This window comes from Palaemon carinicauda, chromosome 18, assembly GCF_036898095.1.
Source record: "Palaemon carinicauda isolate YSFRI2023 chromosome 18, ASM3689809v2, whole genome shotgun sequence".
NCBI lineage: Eukaryota > Metazoa > Arthropoda > Malacostraca > Decapoda > Palaemonidae > Palaemon > Palaemon carinicauda.
This window is the reverse complement of record NC_090742.1, coordinates 81,109,874-81,134,072: the sequence shown is the minus strand read 5'-3', so window position 1 is coordinate 81,134,072 and position 24,199 is coordinate 81,109,874. Positions and strand designations below refer to the sequence as shown.

Genomic DNA, 24,199 nt, shown 5'->3' with positions numbered 1-24,199 from the left:
GTTTTAAAGCATTCAGCAATCAGTAATTATGTCAGATATACAGCATTGTGCTATTGATAATTATGACAGATTGGCAGCATTCTGCTATCAGTAATTATGACAGATTGACAACATTCTGCTGTCAGTAACTATAGAAGATTTAAAGCATTTTGCTATCAATAATTATGGCATATTTAAAGCAATCTGCTATCAATAATTATGACAGATATACAGCTTTCTGTTATCAATAATTATAACAGATTGATAGCATTCTGCTATTAATAATTATGATATATTGACAGCGTTCTGCTGTCGATAAATATAAAAGATTTACAGTATTCTACTATCAATAATTATTATGACATATTCCAAGTATTCTACTATAGACAATTATGAAAGCTTGACAGCATTCTGCTATCGATAGTTAAGAGCGGAACCATATACCTTACTACGTCTCAAAACAATCTTATCGATTTACTGTTTGTTCCAGACGCCAGGGAAACTGTCGTAGATTTCACCACACCTTATTTTCTGGAGTCATCGGCTATTACTACTCGTGCGCCTGTGCAACTTAGTAAAGCGGGAGCAGTTTTCTTCCCCTTTTCTTCGCTGGTAGGGATACCAATAATTTTATCTTATCTATTTATCTGTTTATCTGTATACTTGCATCGTAAAATTTTACAGCATTGTATTTTTTTGTTTTCAATTATTGAAATTAAAGCTTGAAAACACTATACAAGCACATTTCTTATAACTGATCTAGATTGCAATTTCTGGCACAGTCGTTCAATTAGTTTTTCATGCACGTTGTATAAGATTTTTCTTAATTCTGATCACCCTTTACATTCAGATCTACCGGACAGTTCCATCCTGTTCGTAATACTAGGCATGCAGTTAATTCTAATAGCCATACCTTTTCCATCATGAGGATCAATACTACACAGTACTCTAGAAGTTTAATTCCAGCTGTGATCAAGTTGCGGAATGATCTTCCTAATCGTGTAGTTGAATCGGTAGAACTTCAAAAGTTCAAACTTGCAGCAGACTGACATAAGTTTTTTTTTTTATAGTTCATATATGAAATATCTGATTTAATGTTGTTACTGTTTTTAAACGATTTCATTTTTATTGTTCCATACTTTTATAGTTTATTTATTTCCTTATTTCCTTTCCTCATTTGGCTATTTTTCCTTGTTGGGGCCCTTGGGCTTATAGCATCTTACTTTCCAACTAGGGTTGTTGCTTAGCTTGTAATAATAATAATAATAATAATAATAATAATAATAATAAAGATGTGAGTGATTGCCCTTACAAAATCAATGCACTAAGCTGAATTATTCGAGATAAAAACTGCAAGTTATTTATCATAAATGGAATAAGCTATAACCAACAAAGCATTACAAATCTATCAAAACGAAAAAAAAATAGTTGACTTGCTTTATCTGAATCGGTTCATGTCATAACTTGAAAATGTCTTAAAAGTAATGATAGTAGTCTACTGGACTCCAAAACATTCGTCTATTTCCCGCAGACTTTAGCTGAGCGATTACAGCGGCTCTAATACTGCGGATACTTAACAAGATATCTATATAGTATTCTAATCGTTCCAGGTGTGGATGCTGCTAATGACAGCCGTGGCTCTCATAGGACCTCTTCTAAGCTGCGTTGATTGGGTGATGAGCAAATATCTCTCTGCTGTGCCGCGCGGTTCTCTTCAGATGTTCTCCTTCAACATGTATAGAAATGTGGTGCTGCAAGGCAACCTTATTAATAGCACACATTGGCCCCATAGATTCATATTCTTCTTCTGGTATCTGTTCTGCTTATACATCTATGGTAAGGAAAATATCATCTCCAAAGTCCGTAATCTGGTGGTTCTTTTTTTTTTTTTTTTTTTTTTTTTTAACAATACCGGAGCGTCTGCTGGAATCAATTTCGCCTTAATCATACGAACATATGACGATTATTTGACGATTGATTTCGTTAATTTTTTTCTGTTAATCTTAGAGTATAAAAAAGTTTTATTATTCATCCTAAAATACTTAATAAGAGCCAGGTTAGCTAAGGTTGTGATGTGAATATGATAAAACTTGCGTAAGTATATCATAAAGCATATGTTGATGACGTGTACTAAAATGACACCAATAGATTTCATAGTTATATTCTAATTAATAGAAATCTATAGAACCAATTCCATGTACATACTACATACCATTTCTAACTCTTTCCTGAATCCGCGAATGGAATCGGATGCTATTACAGATAAGGGAACTGGCACTATTTTTTCAATGAATTCTTGACCAAATAAATTTAGCAAATAGTTTTGATACTTAAATTACTTATAAAAGATTCCGAGAAGGAATGAAAAAGTTGCAATAGACTCCCAAAAGCAATAGAGATATTGATTTAGTCTCAATCAAAGAAAGAAGAGCATGTTCTATTGGTGACTTGGGAGATATAAGAGGATTTAAAGTAAAAATGAATAGAAATAAAAAATGAAACACGTTTAATCATAGATAATCGAAAAGTTTTCTATGATAATCTTTAATATAGGAACCGTCCTTTTATTTTAAGTCAATAAATCCACAGATAAATTTCCAAATACCCAATCTTCACGAATAAATTTATCTAATTTCATTGCAGCTTTCTACCAAGGGACTTTAACTGCCGTTTTAGCAGTGCCATTGTTCGATAAACACATTGACTCTTTGAACGACCTTCTGGCTTCTATGCAGAAGGGTGAATTTGCAATGTTGATTCTTCAGGCTTCTCAAAGTGAATACCTTTTTAGGGTAAGGAATTTTCTGTGCAATATTTCGGATATCCTTCAAGATGAGTAGGCCTATGCCAAGATTTCATGTCTCTAGTCGAATCATAGTTTATGAAGAGATTAATTTCATTCGATTGAATATCTGTGTTATTTGCTTAGAGTTATCTTGCTTGAGGGTACACTCGGGCACATTATTCTATCTTATTACTTTTCCTCTTTTTTTTATTTTTTATTATTTATTGTTTATATATGAAAGACCTATTTTAATTTTGTTACTATTCTTAAAATAGTTCATATCAATTGTTCACTACTTCTCTTATAGCTTGTTTATTTCCTTTCCTCACTGGGCTATTTTTCCCTGTTGGAGCCCTTGGGTATATAGCTTCCTACTTTTCCAACTAGGGTTGTAACTTAGCTAATAATAATAATAATAATAATAATAATAATAATAATAATGATAATAATAATAATAATAATAATAATAATAATAATAATAATAAAAGTAGAATTAATTTGATAGAGTATTTTACTGCATTACAGTCATTGTCCTTGGCTTGAGGGGAAAACTAGATGTGATTTTCTGCATGAAAATTCATCTCTATTTATTGTATTAGGAAAAGGAATAAACACAGTAAGGCAGTTAACAATGACCTCATCTCACATCAAACAGGATGCAACCTCTGGAATTTACAAGGAAATCTGGGACTTATTTAACAAGGATCACTATGTAACATCCACGGACGAGGGAGTGGCAGAGGTGAGAATTTTCATTTTGTAATCATATATTCCTATCTTAGCAAACGATATGATGGAATAGATTGTTATTCTGTTTTAATGAAAATGTAAAAATAATTACATCATCCAGATAATTATACATGTAATATAAAGAAGTCAAACCAATTTTAGTATTAAATCATTATTCTTTAGGGTTGACAGATACTGCTCAATAGTTTAAGATAGAGTACCTATAGCTTAAAAGAGTGCTCTACGATATACAGACCAGGAAGTTATACCCGTCACCCCAAAAATCATATATTGTATAGCATCAATTGTCCTAACAACATGCAATACAGTTGAAGGGGAAGAAAAAAGATGATAATAATTTATTAAGCATAAAATGAATAAGAAAAGACAAGGCATATACTGTATTTATAAGCAGATGGAAAGGAATAAAAGTTATTATTGAACCCTTAATCTATTTGTTTAAATTTCATGTCTTTCTTTAGCGACATGAAGCCCAGTCGAAATCATAATCTCCATATTCGAATTAGGACCATTCAGCAACGGCTTCTTGTCCTCTACTTTCTACCTATGGATAATTTCATGTTTGTTTTTCCTGTTTTACTTATATAAATGCTAAAGAAACTCACTTGTCTTGATTATGTGTATAGTCACATTTTAGCCCTTTTTATAACTGCCTTTTTGGGCTCAGGCCATGTCGTCCTGATGGAAGGTTCCTTTAATAGCTTCCTAAGGGTATATATGACTACAGTGGATATTCCCAGAGAATTAAACTAAAGGTTTCCAGAATTCTGACTTCTGGCGCGAGTACCCTTAAGGTTGTCCTTCAGGATATCGCACAATAACAGGGGACGTATTCTTGACACGCCACATAGCTATATGCACCCCACATAACGTTTACGCATCGAGGGGGAAATTGGTGGAAAGATATGGGAGGAGCCATTACAAAGTTCTCCTCCTCCGTTACTGTTATGGATACTCGGATGACGTCATATGCGTCGTCCATCTTGCTGAGGTCATCACCGCCAGCCAACTCCATTCCTTCCGTAGTAGCATGTTTGACCAGGTGTTTTTCCCAGTTTTTTCTCAATTTACTGTAGCCATGTCGTGACCTTCAGCTTCTTCTGTCTCTGGAAAGTTGAGTATTTAATTCTTATACTGTATAAATTAACTCTGGCCGTAAAGTAACGTTTTTCTATCGAAATATACTGTGTTTTGTGGTGGAGCTATTGCCTAACCGGAGTCGTCGCCGACGCTGTCGCTTGCATCGCATGCTTTATTTAGTTAGCCAGAACAGCTACCCCGGTTTCTTAACTAATTGTCAGTATTAGTTATTTAGTCTTCATTGCTTAGAATTAGTTATAATATGCTGATAGTATTCTTTAATTTCAGCGAATGTAGGTAGCCGATTTTATGATACTAGACATGCTAGCCTAGGCGCCTTAGGCATGCTAGCCTAGGCGCTTCAGTTTACTTTCATGCATGATATAGTATGTGTTCCTAGTGTTATCTTAATTAAATGAAGATATTAGGCAATTATACATATAAGATTCAGTGATTGCACAAAGGTTTTTCCTCCTTCTAGAGAGTATACAAGGGGTTTTTGGGCTCAAGCCATGGCGTCCTGATGGAAGGTTCCTTTTTGGTAGCTTCCTTGGGTATATAACTACGAAGATATTCCCAGAGAATTTAACCACAGGTTATCACAGAATTCTAACTTCTGGAGCGAGTATCCTAAAGGTTTCCCCTTAAGACATCGTATATCAACAGGGGACGCATGTATTAACGCGCCACATAGCTATCTGCACCTCATACAGAGTTAACACTTCGATATGGAGGGACAGAGAATAGCTGGGGAGCTGTTCCACAGCTAATCCCTTCCGTGGCTACTTTTGGTACTCGAGACGTAAACAAACGGGCGCCACCGCTAGATGACGCCACGTCCGTCCTCATCCTTTGTACAGTAGCTTGCCCTACTTAGACGGATTTTCCCTGTGCTATACTTATCGCTTTGCATCTTTATTATGTCGCTACCTTCGGCCTCGCCTTCTTCTGGAAAGTTGAGTACAAGGTTCCAGTATTGTTTAGTTAAGCTCTGACCGTAAAGTAAATATTACTTTCCGAGATAATTGTTGTTTTGTGGCAGAGCTGTGCCTCTACCGGACCCGCCATTTTATGGCGTCGTTGTTGTTCTGCATGCCTTATTTAGTTAGCCACAACAACGCTTCCGGCCTCATTTACTAATTGATAACATTAGTTTATTTAGTCTTCATAGCTAGGAACTTTTATATCGTGTTTTGACGCTTTTATCGGTCATCGATTGACCTCATACCAGTTGGCTACTATAGCCCCCAGGCCAGAGTGCCTATATATCAGTGTTCATGCATGATTTTATTAGTGATCCTAGGCTAACTTATGAAGATAGTGGCATTATTTTACAATACTATTGACTGTGATGCAAGTGTTTTCGCCTTCAGGGACCATATAGGGGATAGGTTAGTTAGTGTACCTTCCTAACCTAACCTACAGGTAGGACCCCTATATGCTTCCTTCATCCCCCTGCCCTTGGCATTCCCTCTGCGTAGCCTTGCTTCCCTTACCATGTAAAGGGATCAAGCTCCTACCAGAGTATATTATCGCCTCTCAGTCCTCCCTAAGGGAATGAACCCCCCTTAGGGTTGCGCCTGAGAGTGAGGAACGGCTAGCCCTTCCTCTATGGCTAGGACTAAGTCTACGACTGTCCTGCGATAGCGATATGTCTTCTATCCTTCCTAGTTCAGGGCGTTCAGCCCTGCTCTAGGTAGGTTTTGGAAGGGTAATTCTGTTCCTTGCTGAAACTGTACCCATGCACCGTTTCAGTCAGGCTGCCTTACCTTAGGTTAGGGAGTGTCCTCCCTTCCTTAGTGGCCGCCCTGGTACAGAACCCCTTTCATGGAAGACTCTTCTCTTCTCCCCTCCCCACCTATCGCTTGTATAGCCTAAGCAATACTTAGGCTTGTCTATACCCATCTGTCCCCTGTCCTACAACTCCTCCTTAGGGTGGAGTGATAGGGCTACCTTGAGCTTCTGTGTGCAGTCCGCTCTGGTACATATACCCTTCATAGTGTCCTATGGGGTTAGCCACTGGATGTGTTCTGTATACAGGGGTCTCCCCCTCTTTGGGTGTCCCCTAGCCCTCCCTTGGGCTACCCTAGCTCCCGGTCCTCTGCGGCCCCTGCTTCTGGGTGATAGAGCCAGCCTCTATCATGGGTACACCCTCTCAGGGGGGGGATGTCTGGGAGTCCATGGCTGGACTTCTTACATCCCTCCCTCTGTCTCTTTCACTATCCGGGTGCCGGTCCCTTGCCGCCTCCACTGTCGGCGATACCCACCTCCTACCTTGGTGACTCTCCCCATCCCCCCATGGCCCCCAGTCCTCCGTGTGCCGGGGGACTGCCGCCTGCCGCCGGCTTCCAGCCGATGGCTCTTCCCCTCCCTCATAGCTTGGCCGTCCGCCCGCCGGCCGGCCCCCGGAGTGCCGGCATCCGCTGCCGGCAGTCCGGTTCTGCTATAACCATCCTTGTTCCTGTCACCAATCCGGCAACCTCCGGCTGCCGGAGCCGCCGCTCCCCGCCGGCGTGCCGCCGCTGTGCCGGCGGCCGCCACCCTGGTATTACTCTTGACTTCTATATTGTCTTCCTTAATGCCAGAAACTCTGCTGGAGCGGCCTCCGGCGTGCCGGAGGTCTGCCGGAGCCTTCCGGAGGCGTCAAGGCGACTTGCGCCCCCTTCTACTAGCTATCATCTGATGTTGATAACCCTACATCGCAACCAGATGGTTTGATTACATAATGGATAGGTATTGCCTTACCGTTCCATTAGTAACCATGCTGTCTTCTTGCATATCACAGATTTCCAGCATGTTGCGTGTATCTTAGCACGGCCGGTTGCCGGAAACCGTTACCCTATGGAATCTTCTACGTTCCATATCCCTGGGTCTGAGTGGCCTCAGTCCCAGTTCTATATCCTTGGCAATCCCTCTAGAAATTCCCACTGCCTACACGGCATGCTATGTGGAATTCTGCCCTGTGTCCTCGGTCACAACAAATTGCCTACGGATAAGGTTACGGTAACCGGCCGGGCGGGTTACACGGAGGATGTGTCTATCTCCTTCTTTTCCGCCCACTCTCTGAACGTCACAGTATTTCTACCACTGAATATTAGGTTAAAGATTAATCACTTAATACTTAACCTTAAAATAGAAGTCATCCTTATGACTCCCCCGTACTCATGTCCTCTTTCTCTTACAGGAGGAGTACGTGAAGTACGACCATGGCTTCTGTGGAGTGAAGCGCCCGCACTTTTATGGGCACACGGCGTGTAGGACTCACGCCCCTTGTGCAAACAAAAAAGGTGATCTGAAGTCTGGGACCCACTGAACTGTACGGTCTACCAGGAACGCCTGGTTGAGGCGTTCAATAACCCTCCCTCAGCGGAGGTCAGGGACGCTTCTCGAGAGAAGCTACGCAAATGGGTGCGTGGCTTCCAGAAGAACGCCACTGGACCGTACCTTGCTACCGAAGACTTGAGGGCCTTACTGTTCCCAAAGGCATCCCCAGACTCTGTGGTCCCCAAGGATCAGATCCCCACCGTCCAGATCACGGTGGAACCCGATGTTGTCATGGCTCAGTCCATGCACGAGTGTCGCCTGGATACCGACAACGCGGAATGTATGTCGGAAGTGTCGGAGACAACGGAGAGGAACCTCATGGCCGAAGAATTGGACTATGAGTAGGACCAAGTGGATTACGCTGGGTCGGAGCAAGAGGTCGCTCCGCCTTCCACCACCACCCCAACTCCTACACCGACGGAAGTATCACTCCCGTCTACCTCCGCCACCCCGGACCCCATCCCAACCAACGCCCAGGAGATGTTTCGGACGCTCGAAGCCATCATGGACAAGTAACTCCGTGAGACACACGAATACATCAGGACCATGGGAAGTTCCAAGGAGCCGAAAAGGAATTCGGTTAAGGACCTCCCTGCATGCTCGCACGCCAACCCCTGGAGGTATGCCGAGCATATGCCGATCGCAACGGGCAGGATCTTCATCAGTGAGAAGGTCGGCTCGGTTGTCCTGGAAGAAGTGGAATTCTTCCCAAGTTTTGAGGCCTACCCGGACTGTTATGTCCGGCTTCGATCCAAACCTGCCTCTAAAGAAGAGACCGAACCTAAGGAGGTGATAGTGTTCGATCTTCCGAAAGCCAAGGCTATAATGGCCAACACCCTTATAAGTAGGGGTTTTACCTGCTCAAGGCTTCCGGCATTGAGCAAGAAACACCCTACTTACGTCGCACCTGATGATGCGATCCTCCCCTTCATGGAAAAGGCCTTCGCAGCGGTACACAGGGCAGTGGAAGAAGGGAAACCTTTCCCTGCACTGGAGGAGTGCAGACCCTTCTCCCTGGTCACTCCCCCCGATGCTCGACACTGGAAGGAGGTCCACCATACCTTCGTGGTGGGAAAACTAGATCCTGACGTTGCTGGACGTTAGTTTAACGGAGACCTCCCGAAACTTAATAACCACCTCCTTCGTCGGGAACAAGATACGAAAGAAAGACTTGCCGCATCCATGTCCCTCCAGGTCCAGCTTGACGTCATGGCCGGTGACACTAGAGTCCCCGACCACTACATGGTGCTCGCCAAGACGCATCTGGCGACTGTAGTCAAGGACTTACACAGCTTCATGAAGGCTCGGAGAGCTTGTCGTGAATTCGTGTTCTCAAGTGCCACAGTGAGACACGAACCCCGGAGGCTGATTTCCTCCAACATCTGGGGTAAGCACCTCTTTCCCTCTGGTCTAGTGAAAGAGATTATCGACAAGGCCGCCACGGAGAACAGGAACCTTCTTCACAAGTGGGGCATGTCGAAGAAAAGGAAATCCTCTCAGGACGACGGCCCTCAACCTAAGAGGAGATCCTCCAAGCCGAAACCCCAACAACGTCAACAGAGACGGCAGTTTCCGGGACCCGCTACTCCCCAAATGGCTGCTCAGCCACAACAGACCTTTCAGCTGGTCACCCAACCGGTCTTGCCCCAATCACCGGTTTTCACCCCTGCCTTTGAGCAACAGACGACTACCTTTCGTCCCAAAGGTTGAGGCTCAAGCAGAGGTGCAGGCAAGAGACGCATCTCGCCGTCCCTCCAGAGGCAGAGGAGGAAAGGGAGCTAGCGGCCGAGGTACACCCTCGGGACACCAGAAGCAATGAAGTGCTTCCGGTGGGAGGAAGACTCCGCCAATTCCAGGATCGTCGGACCTTCGATCCCTGGGCACACAGCATCGTCGACAAGGGTCTAGGCTGGAGTTGGACTCAACCACCCCCAACCTTCCAGCTATTCTTCCAACAATCTCCCCCCCCCTTCTGGAAGAATATGTCCTGGATCTCTTGAACAAGAAGGTGATTAGGAGGGTAAAGTCAACCAGGTTCCAAGGGAGACTGTTTTATGTCCCCAAGAAGGACTCAGACAAGCTCAGTCATTCTAGACTTATCCCCCCTCAACAAGTTCATAGCGAACAACAAGTTCAAGATGCTGACTCTTCATCAGATAAGGACCCCTCTGCCTCAGGGTTCCTACACGGTCTCCATAGACCTGGCGGATGCCTATTGGTACATCCCAATGAACCACCACGCTTCCTCCTACCTAGGATTTACACTCCAAAAGGAAAAGCTACGCCTTCAGGGCCATGCCCTTCGGCCTCAAAGTGGCCCCTCGGATCTTCACAAAGCTGGCAGATGCCATTGTTTAACAGCTGCGCCTCCGAGACGTCCAGGTGATGGCCTACCTCGACGACTGGCTAGCTTGGGCTCCATCGCCCGAGGATTGTTTAAAATCCTGCAACAAAGTCACCCAGTTCCTAGAACACCTGGGATTCAAGATAAACGCGAAGAAATCTCGCCTCTCTCCAGCTCAAAGGTTCCAATGTCTAAGAACCCAGTGGAACCTTCAGTCACACCGCCTTCCCATCCCCCAGAAGAAAAGGAAGGAAATAGCAGGGTCTGTCAAGCGACTGCTGAAATCCAAATGGATCTCAAGACGTCAGCAGGAACGAGTTCTAGGCTCTCTACAGTTCGCCTCAGTGACAAACCCAGTGCTACGTGCACAGCTAAAGTATGCCGCGGGAGTCTGGAGACGTTCCGCATCCATCGCTCGAAGAGACCTCAAGAGACGGCTCCCAAACAGACTTCGGCTGCTCCTCAAGCCGTAGTCGGAAGCAAAGGCCCTGAAAAGGTCCATTCCTCTTTAACACCCACCTCCATCACTCAACATCCACACGGATGCTTCGCTGGAGAGTTGGGGAGGTCACTCCCACCAAAAATAGGCTCAAGGCACATGGTCTCCCCTATTCAAGACGTTTCACATCAACATCTTGGAGGCCACGGCGGTCCTTCTAACACTGAAGAAACTCTCCCCGCCTCCCTCGATCCATAGTCGTCTATCCCTAGACAACTTGGTGGTAGTTTGATGTCTCAATCGCCAAGGCTCAAGATCGCCCCAGATAATCAGGTGCTTCTGACAATCTTCCGTCTGGCAGAGAAGAAGAAATGGCACCTGTCTGCAGTTCACCTACAAGGATCCCGCAACGTGACGGCGGACGCTCTATCCCAGACAAGTCCGATAGAGTCGGAATGGTCTCTAGACGCAAGATCATTCTCCTTCATCTCTCACCAAGTCCCAGAACTTCAGACCGATCTCTTCGCAACGAGCGACAATAATCAACTTCCTCGATATGTAGCCCCGTCCGAGGACCCCAAGGCAGAGGCAGTGGTCGCCATGTCACTGGACTGGAACAGATGGTCCAAGATCTACCTGTTCCCTCCCACCAACCTTCTGCTGAAAGTCCTCTCCAAGCTGAGAACCTTCAAAGGGACAGCGGCCCTAGTGGCTCCCAAGTGGCCCCGGAGCAATTGGTACCCCCTGGTCCTAGAGCTGCAGCCCAAGCTGATCCCTCTCCCGGGCCCAGTACTCTCCCAGCAAGTACAGAAGTCGACTGTCTTCGCTTCATCATCGAAAATCAAGGACCTTCATCTCATGATTTTCTCTCCCTAGCCGCGAAGAAAAGGTTTGGGATTTTGAAGAAAAGTCTAGACTTCCCCGAGGAATACAAGACCGAATCCACACGACGGCAATACGAATCATCCTGGAGAAAATGGGTCTCATTCGTCAAGGCAAAAATCCTACGGAAATCACCATTGATTTTTGTATGTCCTTCTTTATTCACCTTCACGGACAGGGCTTGGCAGTCAACACAATTTCTCCTTGCAAATCGGCCTTGACTAGACCACTAATGTATGCCTCCAACTTGGACAATGATTCATGTCCTCTCAAGGATCTGACTCAGAAAGTTATCTTTCTCTTTGCTCTTGCTTCAGGAGCCCGAGTCAGCGAAATAGTGGCATTATCAAGGGACGAGGGCCACATCCTGTTTACAGATTCAGGTGACCTTACCCTCTTCCCGGATCCGACGTTTCTCGCCAAAAATGAATTACCCACCAAAAGATGGGGCCCTTGGAGAATATGCCCCCTGAAAGAAGATGCCTCTCTATGTCCAGTAGAGAGCCTCAAGGTCTATCTTCATAGAACTTCGGACTTTGGTGGAGGCCAACTCTTAAAAGGAGAAACTTCGGACAGCGACCTGTCACTGTAACAACTAAGAGCGAAAATCACCTACTTCATTCGCAGATCGGATCCTGACAGTTCACCCGCCGGTCACGATCCTAGAAAAGTTGCATCGTCTCTGAATTTCTTTCAGAGTATGGATTTCGAAAGTCTTAAGAGTTTCACAGGCTGGAAATCCTCGCGTGTTTTCTTCAAATATTATGCGAAACAAGTGCACGAAGTCAAACAATTGTGGTAGCCGCAGGTAGTGTTATGAAACCTGCACCTAACTCTGCATAGAACAGTGAGTTACTTGGGACTCTAACTCCTCGGGTGCCTATGTTGACCCTTGCGTGATACGTAGTGCTTTTAAAAAACACTTAGTGCTTTTTCATAGACTGTTCTTCTCCCAGGTGAAATGTCATAGTCGTCACATGAGTGCCGCATGCCTAGAGCATGATGTGTTTTATTTTAATAGACTGACGTTCCTTTGGAACGAGTGCCTACTAATAGTTTGAAATTCCATTTCAGATTCAAGAGCAAGTCTTTCATGACTATGTACATTATAATTTATTGTAAATAACCTTTACAATTTTATTGCATTTCTTTAACATGTTCTGCAATGGTGAAATAAAATTTCTATTTTATTACTTGTGCGTCTCAATCCGCTCCTACTTATACTATGAAATACATGACTGTCATAGTTTTATTATCCCCTTCCTCTTATGTCGATGAAGATGACTAAGGGTTCAACCCTTATCATATACTCACTTCTGCAATGTAATATTCCTACTCGAATACTTACTTACATCATACCTTAGAGACCAGACGACTCTATTCACATACAGTGCCTAACCACCACTTGTCTGCCTTTGTGAATGTTCCTATATGAATGCCAATCATTCAGTCTTGTCTCCGAGTTCTTCATGTTCTCCCAGCAAGGTGAGTAGCCCTTCGATGACCACTTTGATCTTCGGCATGGTCCGTTGGGACTTCGCTGCCAGGGGGGGCAGGAAGTTTCTTCCCATCGGTTCTCTTATTGAGGTTACTATGCTTATCCTGTCAAAGCCCTAGGCACTTCCACCACGATACATTGATTCTCTGGTACTCTTCCATCAGGACGCCATGGCTTGAGCCCAAAAAACGGATTTTGAGCGAAGCGAAAAATCTATTTTTGGGTGAGATAGCCATGGCGTCCTGATGGACCCTCCCTGCTACTTCATTCAGTTTGTCAGGTCCCACCCTGTGCTGCTGTATCATGGTGATCGGCAAGCAACTGACTTCAGGATGAGGACGGACGTGGCGTCATCTAGCGGTGGCGCCCGTTTGTTTACGTCTCGAGTACCAAAAGTAGCCACGGAAGGGATTAGCTGTGGAACAGCTCCCCAGCTATTCTCTGTCCCTCCATATCGAAGTGTTAACTCTGTATGAGGTGCAGATAGCTATGTGGCGCGTTAATACATGCGTCCCCTGTTGATATACGATGTCTTAAGGGGAAACCTTTAGGATACTCGCTCCAGAAGTTAGAATTCTGTGATAACCTGTGGTTAAATTCTCTGGGAATATCTTAGTAGTTATATACCCAAGGAAGCTACCAAAAAGGAACCTTCCATCAGGACGCCATGGCTATCTCACCCAAAAATAGATTTTTTGCTTCGCTCAAAATCCGTTTTTGATGAATATGGTAATCAATTCCCCTGCCCCTAGCCTAGTAGCCTAGGGGCTTTAGTATACTTTCGCACCTCGCCGGTTACCTTTATACATAAGGTAATCTCTCCTCCCTCTGAGGTAGTCTAGACTACATCATAGCCCTCCTTGCCTTGAATTGTGATTCTGGTAAGGTTTGCCTAGGATTTTCTTCCCCTTCCCAGAGCCATAGTACATGAGCTTTGAGTTTGGGTCAGAACCTCAGAGTACCCGTCGTTTGCCCCCAGCTACCCCAATAGGTGAATAAACTATCCTGTTGGTCCCTGGTGGATGGCCTAGCGACTTGTCCTGTTGTCCTGCGCTTATCTACTCTTGGCTGGGAGAAATGTCTTCCCTAGCCTAGGTTAGGCAGGCTTAGGGATTCTGTTTCTTTATAGTTTGGGATGGCCTGACAATGCCGTTCCCTTACTGTACTAACCCACCCTGGGCTGGAAAATGAACTCTCCCTATACCTGGGGTGGTGCTGGGGAAGGCTTACACCATCCCCTACACCCCTACACAGGACCTTTTCCCCTCCCCCTCTGTCCTTTAGTGATGGCCTAGCCATCACACTCCTGTCCGCCGTCCTACAACTCATCGAGTACCGGTGGGTCGTTGGGTTGGCCTGGTCTTTCGCCTGCTCGGCCAAGCCGTTCAGCTTCCCTTGCATAATACTGCCCTGGGATAGCATGGCGGCAGGTCTAGCTGCTGGCGGGAGACCTCCCTGCTATCTTAGAGTGTTCTTCGGTCCTCCCTTGGATCGCCACCCGCAGCCGTAGCCGACCGACGGCAGAGCTGCGGCTGGATGGAAGCCTGATCATGATATGTTCTTCCTTCCATTTGAACCCTCCTTCTTGAGGAAGGTGAGGTTAGGGTAGCAAGCTGCCGCCCTCCCCTCCCCTTCCTTCACTGCTTTCTCTTTCTCTCCAATCTAGTGCCGGCCCACTGTCACACTTATTCTAGCCTAGGTCTCCTCCCAGTCACATAACGATGACAGGGTAGGTGTACCTTCAGCTGGTTGCCTGCCGGCCGCCGGCGTTCCCCGGCGTGTCGGCGACCTGCCGACAATGCTTAGGGTTTTCTTCCTTTCCCTGCCACATAGAATGATGGTTGGGGTGGGTTACCCTCCGCCGCCGGTCCGCCGGTGGCTGGTGGGCCTCCGGCAGTCCGGCGGGCTGCCGATGCGTCGGCGGGCCGCCGGCTCCACTTATTTTACAATATTGTGTTATTGGACTGTTCTCTTGCACTAACCCTGCCGGCAGTGCGCCGGTAGTGTCGGTTGTATGGCTGTATACAGTAGCCAGTACATCTGTGGTATAGTATATACCTTAGACAGAAAACTATGATCTATAGTTATGCAATAGATATATTTCTAGCATACTCTGTACATCCATGCGCAGTCCCTTGCTGGGACCTACTTGAATTGGGGATTAATATTCTCCCCTTTTCTTTATGCTGATTGATCATCGGCTCTCCCCTTTCCCCACTACTGATCCCTCGGAGGAAGTGCTACTTTCGCTACTCTAACCCTACGGGCTAGATTCCTCCTTCGGCCTACCTTGATGGTAGCCCTAGAGTTAGTAGTGGAGAAGGGTCGCGGCAATTGGCTGGGCGGGATTCACAAGTATGTGTCTTTCCTTTTTCATTTCCAGCTTACCTATCCTAAGCTTACACTTGGAAAAGAATCTTATATTATAATTAAGATTACATTAAGGTTAATCTAAAATTACTCCAAGTCTAACATAATAGACTCCCGCATACTCATGTACCTTTCCTTTCTTTACAAGAGGAGTACATCTAGTGTGAGAGCACCTTCTGCAGCGTTCGACGTCGTGATTTCTACGGCCACCTGGCTAGCCGAACCCACGCCAGCTGTTCCGTCACCCAGGGATCTCTGAGGTACTGGGACCAGCAGGTATGCCCAACGTGCAAGGACATGCTCAATGAGGCATTTGAGACCCCCAAGTCTGCGGAGTCAAGGGACATCGCCAGAGAGAAACTGCGCAAGTGGGTGCATGGTTTCCAAAAGAACGCCACAAGGCCTTACCTTCCCAATGAGAAGATGTGAGCTATGCTGTCATCCCAAAACCAGAAATCCTATGCGTCCAGCTGACGGTCGACCCTGACGTATCGGACACACTTCAGGACATCCATCTCGATGATGACAGGATGTCAGAGGTGTCGAACACCACCGAGAGGACCCATATGGCCGAGGGTCATGAAGAGGAGCCTTTGACGGCTCCCGACTCCGAAGAAGAGGACGTCGCTGCGCCCTCCGTAGCCTCATTAGTCATCTCGAAACCAGTCCCCTCTACATCATCCACTCCCATGCCCACGAGACCGGATGATTCCATGGACAACTTTCAGGCCATGATGGCGATCCTCGAGGAGAGGCTCTGCAAGAGGGATGAGGATTTCAAGAAGGAAATCCTTTGCTTGACAGAGCAACGCAAGCCTCAGAAGAGGCTTAACGTCAAGGACCTTCCTATCTGCTTTGTGTCCAACCCGTGGAGGCATGCTGAGTACATGCCCATCACCAGCGGTAGGATCGTGATCAACGACAAGCTAGACTCCGTCCCCTTTGAAGAGGTGGAATTCTGGCCTAGCTTTGAGGCGTATCCAGTCTGCTTTATACGCCTCAAGTCAGAACCCGTTTCTAAGGAAGAAACTGAGCCGAAGGAGGTCATCGTGTTTGACCATGCAAAGGCTCAATCTTTGCTAGCCGGTTGCTTGAAGGACAAGGGCTACACCAACTCTAAGGTGCCGGCCCTTAGCAAGAAACACCTGTCCTATCTTGACCCAAGTACCATGGTCTTCCCCTTCGCGGAGAAGTCTCTCCTGGCAGTCCTTAAGGCGGTGGAGGAAGGGAAACCCTGCCCTACTTTGGAGGAACGTAGGCCCCTCTCCCTCACCTTACCACCCAACGACAAGAACTGGAAGGACATCCAGTTAACTTTCTGTGTGGGAAAGTTGGAGGCTGACATCGCTGGACGTCAGTTCAGTGAGAACCTCCTTCCCCAAGCTCTCGGAATATCTCTTTCGTTGGGAGCAGGATACGAAAGATAGGCTGGCTACCTCTCTCCCCCTCCAAGTGATCATGGAGACAATGGCTGGGGAACACAGGACCCCAGGTATTTTCATGGTCCTAGCCAAGACCCACCTGGCGACCCTGACGAAGGACTTCTATAGCTTCGTCAGAGCACGAAGGGCCTGCAGAGAGTTCGTGTTTGCATTGGCCGCTGTCAAACACGAACCGAGAAGCTGATTTCCTCCAATATTTGGAGAAAAGATCTCTTCTCCAATGACTTGGTCAAGGCGATCATCGACAAGGCCGCCACAGAGAACAGGAACCTTCTCTAAAAGTGGGGCATGTCGTCAAAAAGGAAATCTTTTCCGGATGAAGGCCCCCAACTGAAGAAGTCCAAGAGACCAAGGCCACAGCCTCGACAGGCTAAATATCAGCTTCCTGTGGCTGTTGCTCCCCAGTTGGTGCACAGCCCCAACAAACCTTCCAACTGGTACCCCAGCCGGTGGTGACTCAGTCACCAGCCTTCACGCCTGCCTACAAGAGACAGACTACTACCTTTCGTCCCACAGGTAGAGGCGCTGGAAAAGACTCCTCTAGACGTCCCTCCAGTGAGAGAGGAGGCAGGGGAGCAAGCGGTCGAGGAGTCAAGCCCTCCGGAAACCAGAAGCAATGAGATGCTTCCGGTGGGAGGAAGACTCCGCCTCTTCCAGGTTCGTTGGACCTTCGATCCCTGGGCTCACAGCATCATCAAGAACGGACCAGGCTGGAGCTGGAGGACACCACCACCAGCTTTCCCCCGATTCTTCCAACACTCCACTCCCATTCTGGAAAAATACGTCCAAGAACTCTTGAACAAAAAGGTGATTAAGAGGGCAAAGTCCATCAGGTTACAAGGAAGACTGTTCTGTGTTCCCAAGAAGGACTCCGACAAACTCAGAGTCATTCTAGACTTGCCCCCTCTCAACAAGTTCATCATGAACAACAAGTTCAAGATGTTGACCCTTCAGCACATACAAGCCCTATTGCCTCGGAAGGCATACACAGTCTCGAAAGACATGGCGGACGCCTACTAGTATATTCCAATGAATCGCCAGACCTCCTCCTACTTAGGATTCAAGGTTCAAAGAAGACAGTACGTCTTCAGAGCCATGCCCTTCGGGCTAAACATAGCCCCAAGGATCTTCACGAAACTTGCAGAGACAATCGTTCAACAACTACGTCTACAAGGCATCCAGGTGATGGCTTACCTGGACGATTGGCTGGTGTGGGCAGCATCAGAAGAGGAATGCCAGCAAGCTTCCGAGAAGGTGATCCAATTCCTGGAACATCTAGGCCTAGGTTTCAAGATAAACACCAAAAAGTCTTGACTTTCTCCAGCTCAGAAGTTCCAATGGCTAGGCATTTATTGGGACCTCCGGTCACACCATCTTTCCATTCCGCTAAAGAAGAGGAGGGAAATAGCAAGGTCTGTCAAGAGACTTCTCAAATCCAAATGGATTTCAAGATGACAACAGGAACGGGTGCTCAGCACCCCCCAGTTCGCTTCAGTGACAGACCCAGTGCTAAGAGCACAGCTAAAAGATGCATCGGGAGTCTGGAGAAGATATGCATCAAACGCTCGAAGAGATCTCAAGAGACGTCTACCGACTCGGCTACGATAACTCCTCAAGCCATGGTCAGAGGCCAAGAAGCTCAGGAGATCAGTACCTCTGCAACTACCTCCACCCTCGGTCGTCATCCATACGGATGCATTGCTAGAAGGATGGGGGGGGGGGGGGTCACTCCCATCAACGTCAAGTTCAAGAAACGTGTTCTCCTCTATTCAAGAAGTTTCACATCCACATCTTGGAGGCCATGGCAGTCTTTCTCACCTTGAAGAGACTGTCCCCACGCCCCTCAGTCCACATCCGACTGACTTTGGACAGCGACGTAGTGGTCAGATGTCTGAATCGTCAGGGCTCAAGATCGCCCCAACTCAACCAGGTGTTATTGCCCCTCTTCCGTCTGGCAGAGAAGAAAGGATGGCACCTCTCAGCAGTTCACCTTCAAGGATTCCGCAACGTGATAGCGGATGCTCTATCCAGAACAGCTCCGATAGAGTCAGAATGGTCCCTAGACGCAGAGTCATTCTCCTTCATCTCTCACCAAGTCCCGGAACTGCAGATTGACGTCTTCGCAACGAACGACAACAAAAAACTTCCTCGATACGTGGCCCCATACGAGGACCCTCGAGAGGAAGCGGTGGACGCCATGTCCCTGGATTGGAACAGATGGACCAAGATTTACCTGTTCCCTCCACCCAACCTTCTGCTAAAGGTCCTCACCAAGCTGAGATCATTTCAAGGAATAGCGGCCCTAGTGACTCCCAAGTGGCCCCGGAGCAACTGGTTCCCATTGATCCTGGAATTACAACCCAAGCTAATTCCCCTGCCGGACGCAGTTATGTCCCAACAAGTTCAGAAGTCGATGATCTTCGCTTCATCACAGAAAATCCGAGACCTTCATCTCATGATTTTCTCTCCCTAGATGTCAAGATGAGGTTTGGGATCTCAAAAGAAAGCTTAGACTTCTTAGAGGAATAGAAAACAAAATCTACCAGAAGGCAATATGAGCCATCTTGGAAGAAATGGGTGGCCTTTGTTAAGGCGAGAAATCCTACGGAAATATTGATGGATTTCTGCTTGTCCTTCTTCATTTACCTTCATGGACAAGGCTTAGTGGCCTGACAAGACCCTTACTATACGCCTTACAAATAGACCTGTCCAGCGAAATCTTCAACAAGTTACCAAAGGCATGCGCTAGACGCAGACCTGCAGCCCCTCCGAGACCTATTTCCTGGTCCCCCGACAAGGTGGTACATTTTGCCTCAGGTTTAGACAATGAGACTTGCCCTCTGAAAGATTTGACTCAGAAAGTGATTTTCTTGTTTGCTCTAGCCTCGGGGGCTAGAGTCAGTGAAATTGGGGCATTATCAAGGGAAGCAGGCCAGATTCAGTTCGTAGAAACAGGTGAACTCCCCCTCTTTCCTTACCCAACGTTTCTCGCCAAGAACGAGCTACCCACTAAGAGATGGGGTCCCTGGAGAATCTGCCCTCTGAAGGAAGATATCTCCCTGTTTCCAGTGGAGAGTCTAAAGGTCTATCTTCGAAGAACTTCAGACTTCAGTGGAGGACAGCTCTTTAAAGGAGACACACCGGGTTCCGACCTGTTACTTAGACAACTAAGGGCGAAGATCACCTACTTCATTCGTAGAGAGGATCCTGACAGTACACCCGCAGGTCATGATCCCAGGAAAGTCGCCTCTTCCTTAAATTTCTTCCAATCAATGGATTTCGAGAGTCTTCGCTCGTTTACAGGATAGAAGTTATCAAGAGTGTTCTTTAAACACTATGCAAAGTAGGTGCAAGAGTGAAACCTTTTGTGGTAGCTGCAGGTAGTGTGCTAAAACCTGCTGCTTAGTGCTGCGAAGAACAGTGAGTTATATGGGACTCTAACTCTAAGGGTGTCAGTGTTGACACTAGTGCGCAACATAGTGAAATTTGTGTCACCGTGGTGACACTACGGACGCTTCTAATATACTAAGGCGATGTCACATAGACTAAACACTTGTGCCACGTGTTTTCAAACATGAAGTGTATCTAAGACATTTTCAGAAAGACATTACAATTCCTACGGAATCGACATGTGTGATGGCAAGTTTCCTTTTCAGATATCACAATCATTTCTGCTAATGTTCCAAGTCTATGTAACTTATTTACATTTCTAATTACAGATTTACATTAATTTTTATGTATGCTAATTCTCATTTATTGTTAATAAATGAATTTATTGTTTTCTTGCATCTTATTTTGCCCTAACATTGTAATACAAACTGTTTGAGAGTATTATTATCCCTCTATTCTGTATAAGATAATTGAACAATAGAATTCTATCGTTCCTACACTTAAACAATCTCATCTAGCCTGAGGTAATTTGTTCCAACACGTAATACATACCTTATCTATCACCTCGCTCAGGGACTGGCAGGTACTTCTTGATGCTGGGTGGGTTCCATTTATCATGCAACTTCCAGACTTTCCAAAGTCCAATAGGACTCATCCCTGATGGGGGGCAGGAAGCAGTAACATAGTAGATGCTCAGCTGAAGTGACATATACCGGTAATGTCACAGGTCTCTTAGGTCATAAGACCAAAGGAATATTGTCTAGAAGTCGAAGGCACTACTGAAGGGAAAAATCCACGATACATTAATGCTCTGGTACACTTCCATCAGGATGACATGGCCTGAGCCCAAAAAACGGATTTTGAGTGAAGTGAAAAATCTATTTTTGGGTGAGATAGCCATGTCGTCCTGATGGACCCGCCCTTTGTTCTCTATAAGGCCTTGGTAGACCCCTCCCGATCTTGCTGTATCATGGGGGCTGGTCTTAACACTAAAAGGAATAGAGATGGCGGGCGGTGATGACCTCAGCAAGATGGCCGATGCATATGAGGTCATCCGAGTACCCATAACAGTAACGGAGGAGGAGAACTTTGTAACTGCTCCTCCCATATCTTGCCACCAATTTCCCCCTCGAAGCGTAAACGCTATGTAAGATGCAGATAGCTATGTGGCGTGTCAAGAATATGTACCTTGTTATTGGGCGATATCCTAAAGGATAACCTTAAGGGTACTCGCGCCAGAAGTTAGAATTATGGAAACCTTTAGTTTAATTCTCTGGGAATATCCACTGTACTCATATATACTTTTTGGAAGCTACTAAAGGAACCTTCCATCAGGAGGACAAGGCTATCTCACTCAAAAATAGATTTTTCGCTTCGCTCAAAATCCGTTTTTTACCCTTCTGTTTCAGCCAAATAATGTTCAAATCATACTTTCAGTAGCTCCTCTTCTCACCCTTACATTATCTGAATTTACTAACACAGCCTAATAAGGAAAAATATATATTTTTTTTTTCATGTGATTATTGGGTCCTTTGACTGGCTAGACAATACTACATTGGTTAAGGCTCATTTTTTTTTCTTTGCCTACACATACACCGAATAGTCTGGTCTACTCTTTCCACATCTCGTCGGTCCTTATACACCTGACAACACTGAAATTACCAAACAATTCTTCTTCGTTCAAGGGGTTAACTACTGCAATATAATTGTTCAGTGGCTACTTTCCTCGTGGTAAAGGTAGATGAAACTCTTTAGCTATGGTAAACAGCTTTTCTAGGAGTACACTAAAAAATCAATCTCTAGTCTTTGGTGGTGCCATAGCCTCTGCACCATGTCTTCCACTGTCTTGGGGTAGAATTCTCTTGCTTGAGGGTACAGTCGGGTACACGATTCTATCTCATTTCTCTTCCTCTTGCTTTTTATCTAAAGTTTTTATACTTTGTATAAGTTGTTACCGCTCATTTATTTCTTTGTTTCCTTTCCTCACTGTGTTATTTTTCCCTGTTGGAGCCCTTAAGTTGGGCCTATAGCATCCTGCTTTTCCATCTAGCGTTGTAGCCTAGCAAATAATAATAATAATAATAATAATAATAATAATAATAATAATAATAATAATAATAAAAATAATAATAATAATAATAATAATGATAATAATAATAATAATAATAAAACATCGTAACTGTCCATTAGCAGCTGAATTATGATCTTGTGTATGTCCTCGTGAGGATGTTGGAACATCTAGGCTATTTGTAAGTCAATTACCAATACTTTCTACCGTACACACAACCTTTTCACCATTGCAGAAGCTGCATAGGCTATCCGTTTAATTTTTGTACATCTATTTTCGAATATATTTTCCCAAAGCTACTTTTCAATTGATATTCTATATTTCTGTTTCATGTTTCAGGTTTTGACTGGAAAATTTGCTTTTGTAGAGGGCATGTTATCATGCAAGATACGTGCCTCAAAAATTGGGCGAAACAAGTTTCACGTGGCCCGGCAAGGCTTTTACCCTCAGGGATATGGGATGGCACTGAATAGTGGAGCTCCTTATATGAGAGTCTTCGAGAAAACGTGAGTCTTTTGTATAGATTTCTTTAAAATTGTAGTTCTTAAAACATATGGGCTTTGTTATCACCTACATTATTACAGATAACTTTATTCCTTAGAAATAAAAACAGTTTTATAGCATTGCAACTTCATTTTTTTATGGTTACAACTGTAAAAGTTGGTAAAAGAAAAGCAAATCTTGTGCACCCACATGTCTTTCTTATTCTGAAAACAGTTTATGGATTTGTAATTCCAATTTTTTACCAACCACAGATTAATGCAACTAATGGAAGGAGGCCTCATAGCTAAATGGACACGGGATGAAGTGATTTCAGTGAAAGGAAGCGCAACTAGTGAAGGGAATAGCGAGAACAGAGGCCCTGGTGCATTTACTCTGGAGCATCTGCAGGCAGCCTTTTTCATCCTAGGCCTAGGAACGACACTTTCCTCCCTTGTGCTTCTCGCAGAAAGATGGGTGTTTTACCCAAGAAGAAAATCCAGCAAGGGTCCTTACCATACCATGAATAATACTGTGCAATAACTCTCTCACTGCGGATACTTTTTAAACACCCTGTACATGCTTAGTATAGGGTGATTAGAAAGTCTCTTAGTAGCGTATATTAGGGGTCCATTAGCCATTAAATCTTAGCATTGTCAAACAACGCAAAAGTGGGGTATCGTCCAAATACTTACTGCGAAGAGACTTCTTGAACACACTATGATTTGTTTACTTTTCATTAAAAGACATATTATGGCATTAGGCATTAGCATAATCTCTCTGGCAGTAAAGGCAGGATGTTACTGCAATGAATTTTCTGTAATATTCATAATTAAAGTTAACCCTCTCCCCCTTTTTCAACATTATGAAATTAAATAAATGATTTATACAGGCTGTATAGAAGTTGTGCTGTATAATACAGCACAAGTTCTATGAAATGATACAAAAACGAGGATCGCGCAATATCTACTCTACTTTAACTCAAGATTTCATGAAAACTATTTCTCTCTCTCTCTCTCTCTCTCTCTCTCTCTCTCTCTCTCTCTCTCTCTCTCTCTCTCTCTCTCTCTCTCTCATTAATTTCAGAATAAATGTTTCACCGTAAGAGATACTCACCATAAATAAGAACTCAACCTGCAGATTTACCAATAATAATAATAATAATAATAATAATAATAATAATAATAATTATTATTATTATTATTATTATTATTATTAATATTATTATTATTATTATTATTATTATTATTATTATTATCATAAGCCGGGCTATAACCCTAGCTGGAAAAGCCCAACGGCTCCAACAGGGAAACATAGCCCAGTGAGGAAAAACAAGGAAATAGATCAACTAGAAGAGAAGAATAAACA

The 24,199-nt window shown here is 44.9% G+C and overlaps 1 protein-coding gene across 1 annotated transcript in view; it reads left to right on the top strand.

Moving 5' to 3' along the window:
* Positions 1 to 23,374, top strand: part of LOC137657393 (glutamate receptor ionotropic, delta-2-like) — a 45,079-nt gene extending 21,705 nt beyond the window's left edge. The window contains exons 3-8 of the mRNA XM_068391730.1: positions 470 to 591; positions 1,590 to 1,815; positions 2,623 to 2,771; positions 3,420 to 3,506; positions 22,691 to 22,857; positions 23,107 to 23,374. Of these exons, the coding sequence (XP_068247831.1) occupies positions 470 to 591; positions 1,590 to 1,815; positions 2,623 to 2,771; positions 3,420 to 3,506; positions 22,691 to 22,857; positions 23,107 to 23,374 (1,019 nt within the window). The remainder of the gene's footprint in view (positions 1 to 469; positions 592 to 1,589; positions 1,816 to 2,622; positions 2,772 to 3,419; positions 3,507 to 22,690; positions 22,858 to 23,106) is intronic.
* The last annotated feature ends 825 nt before the right edge of the window (positions 23,375 to 24,199 follow it).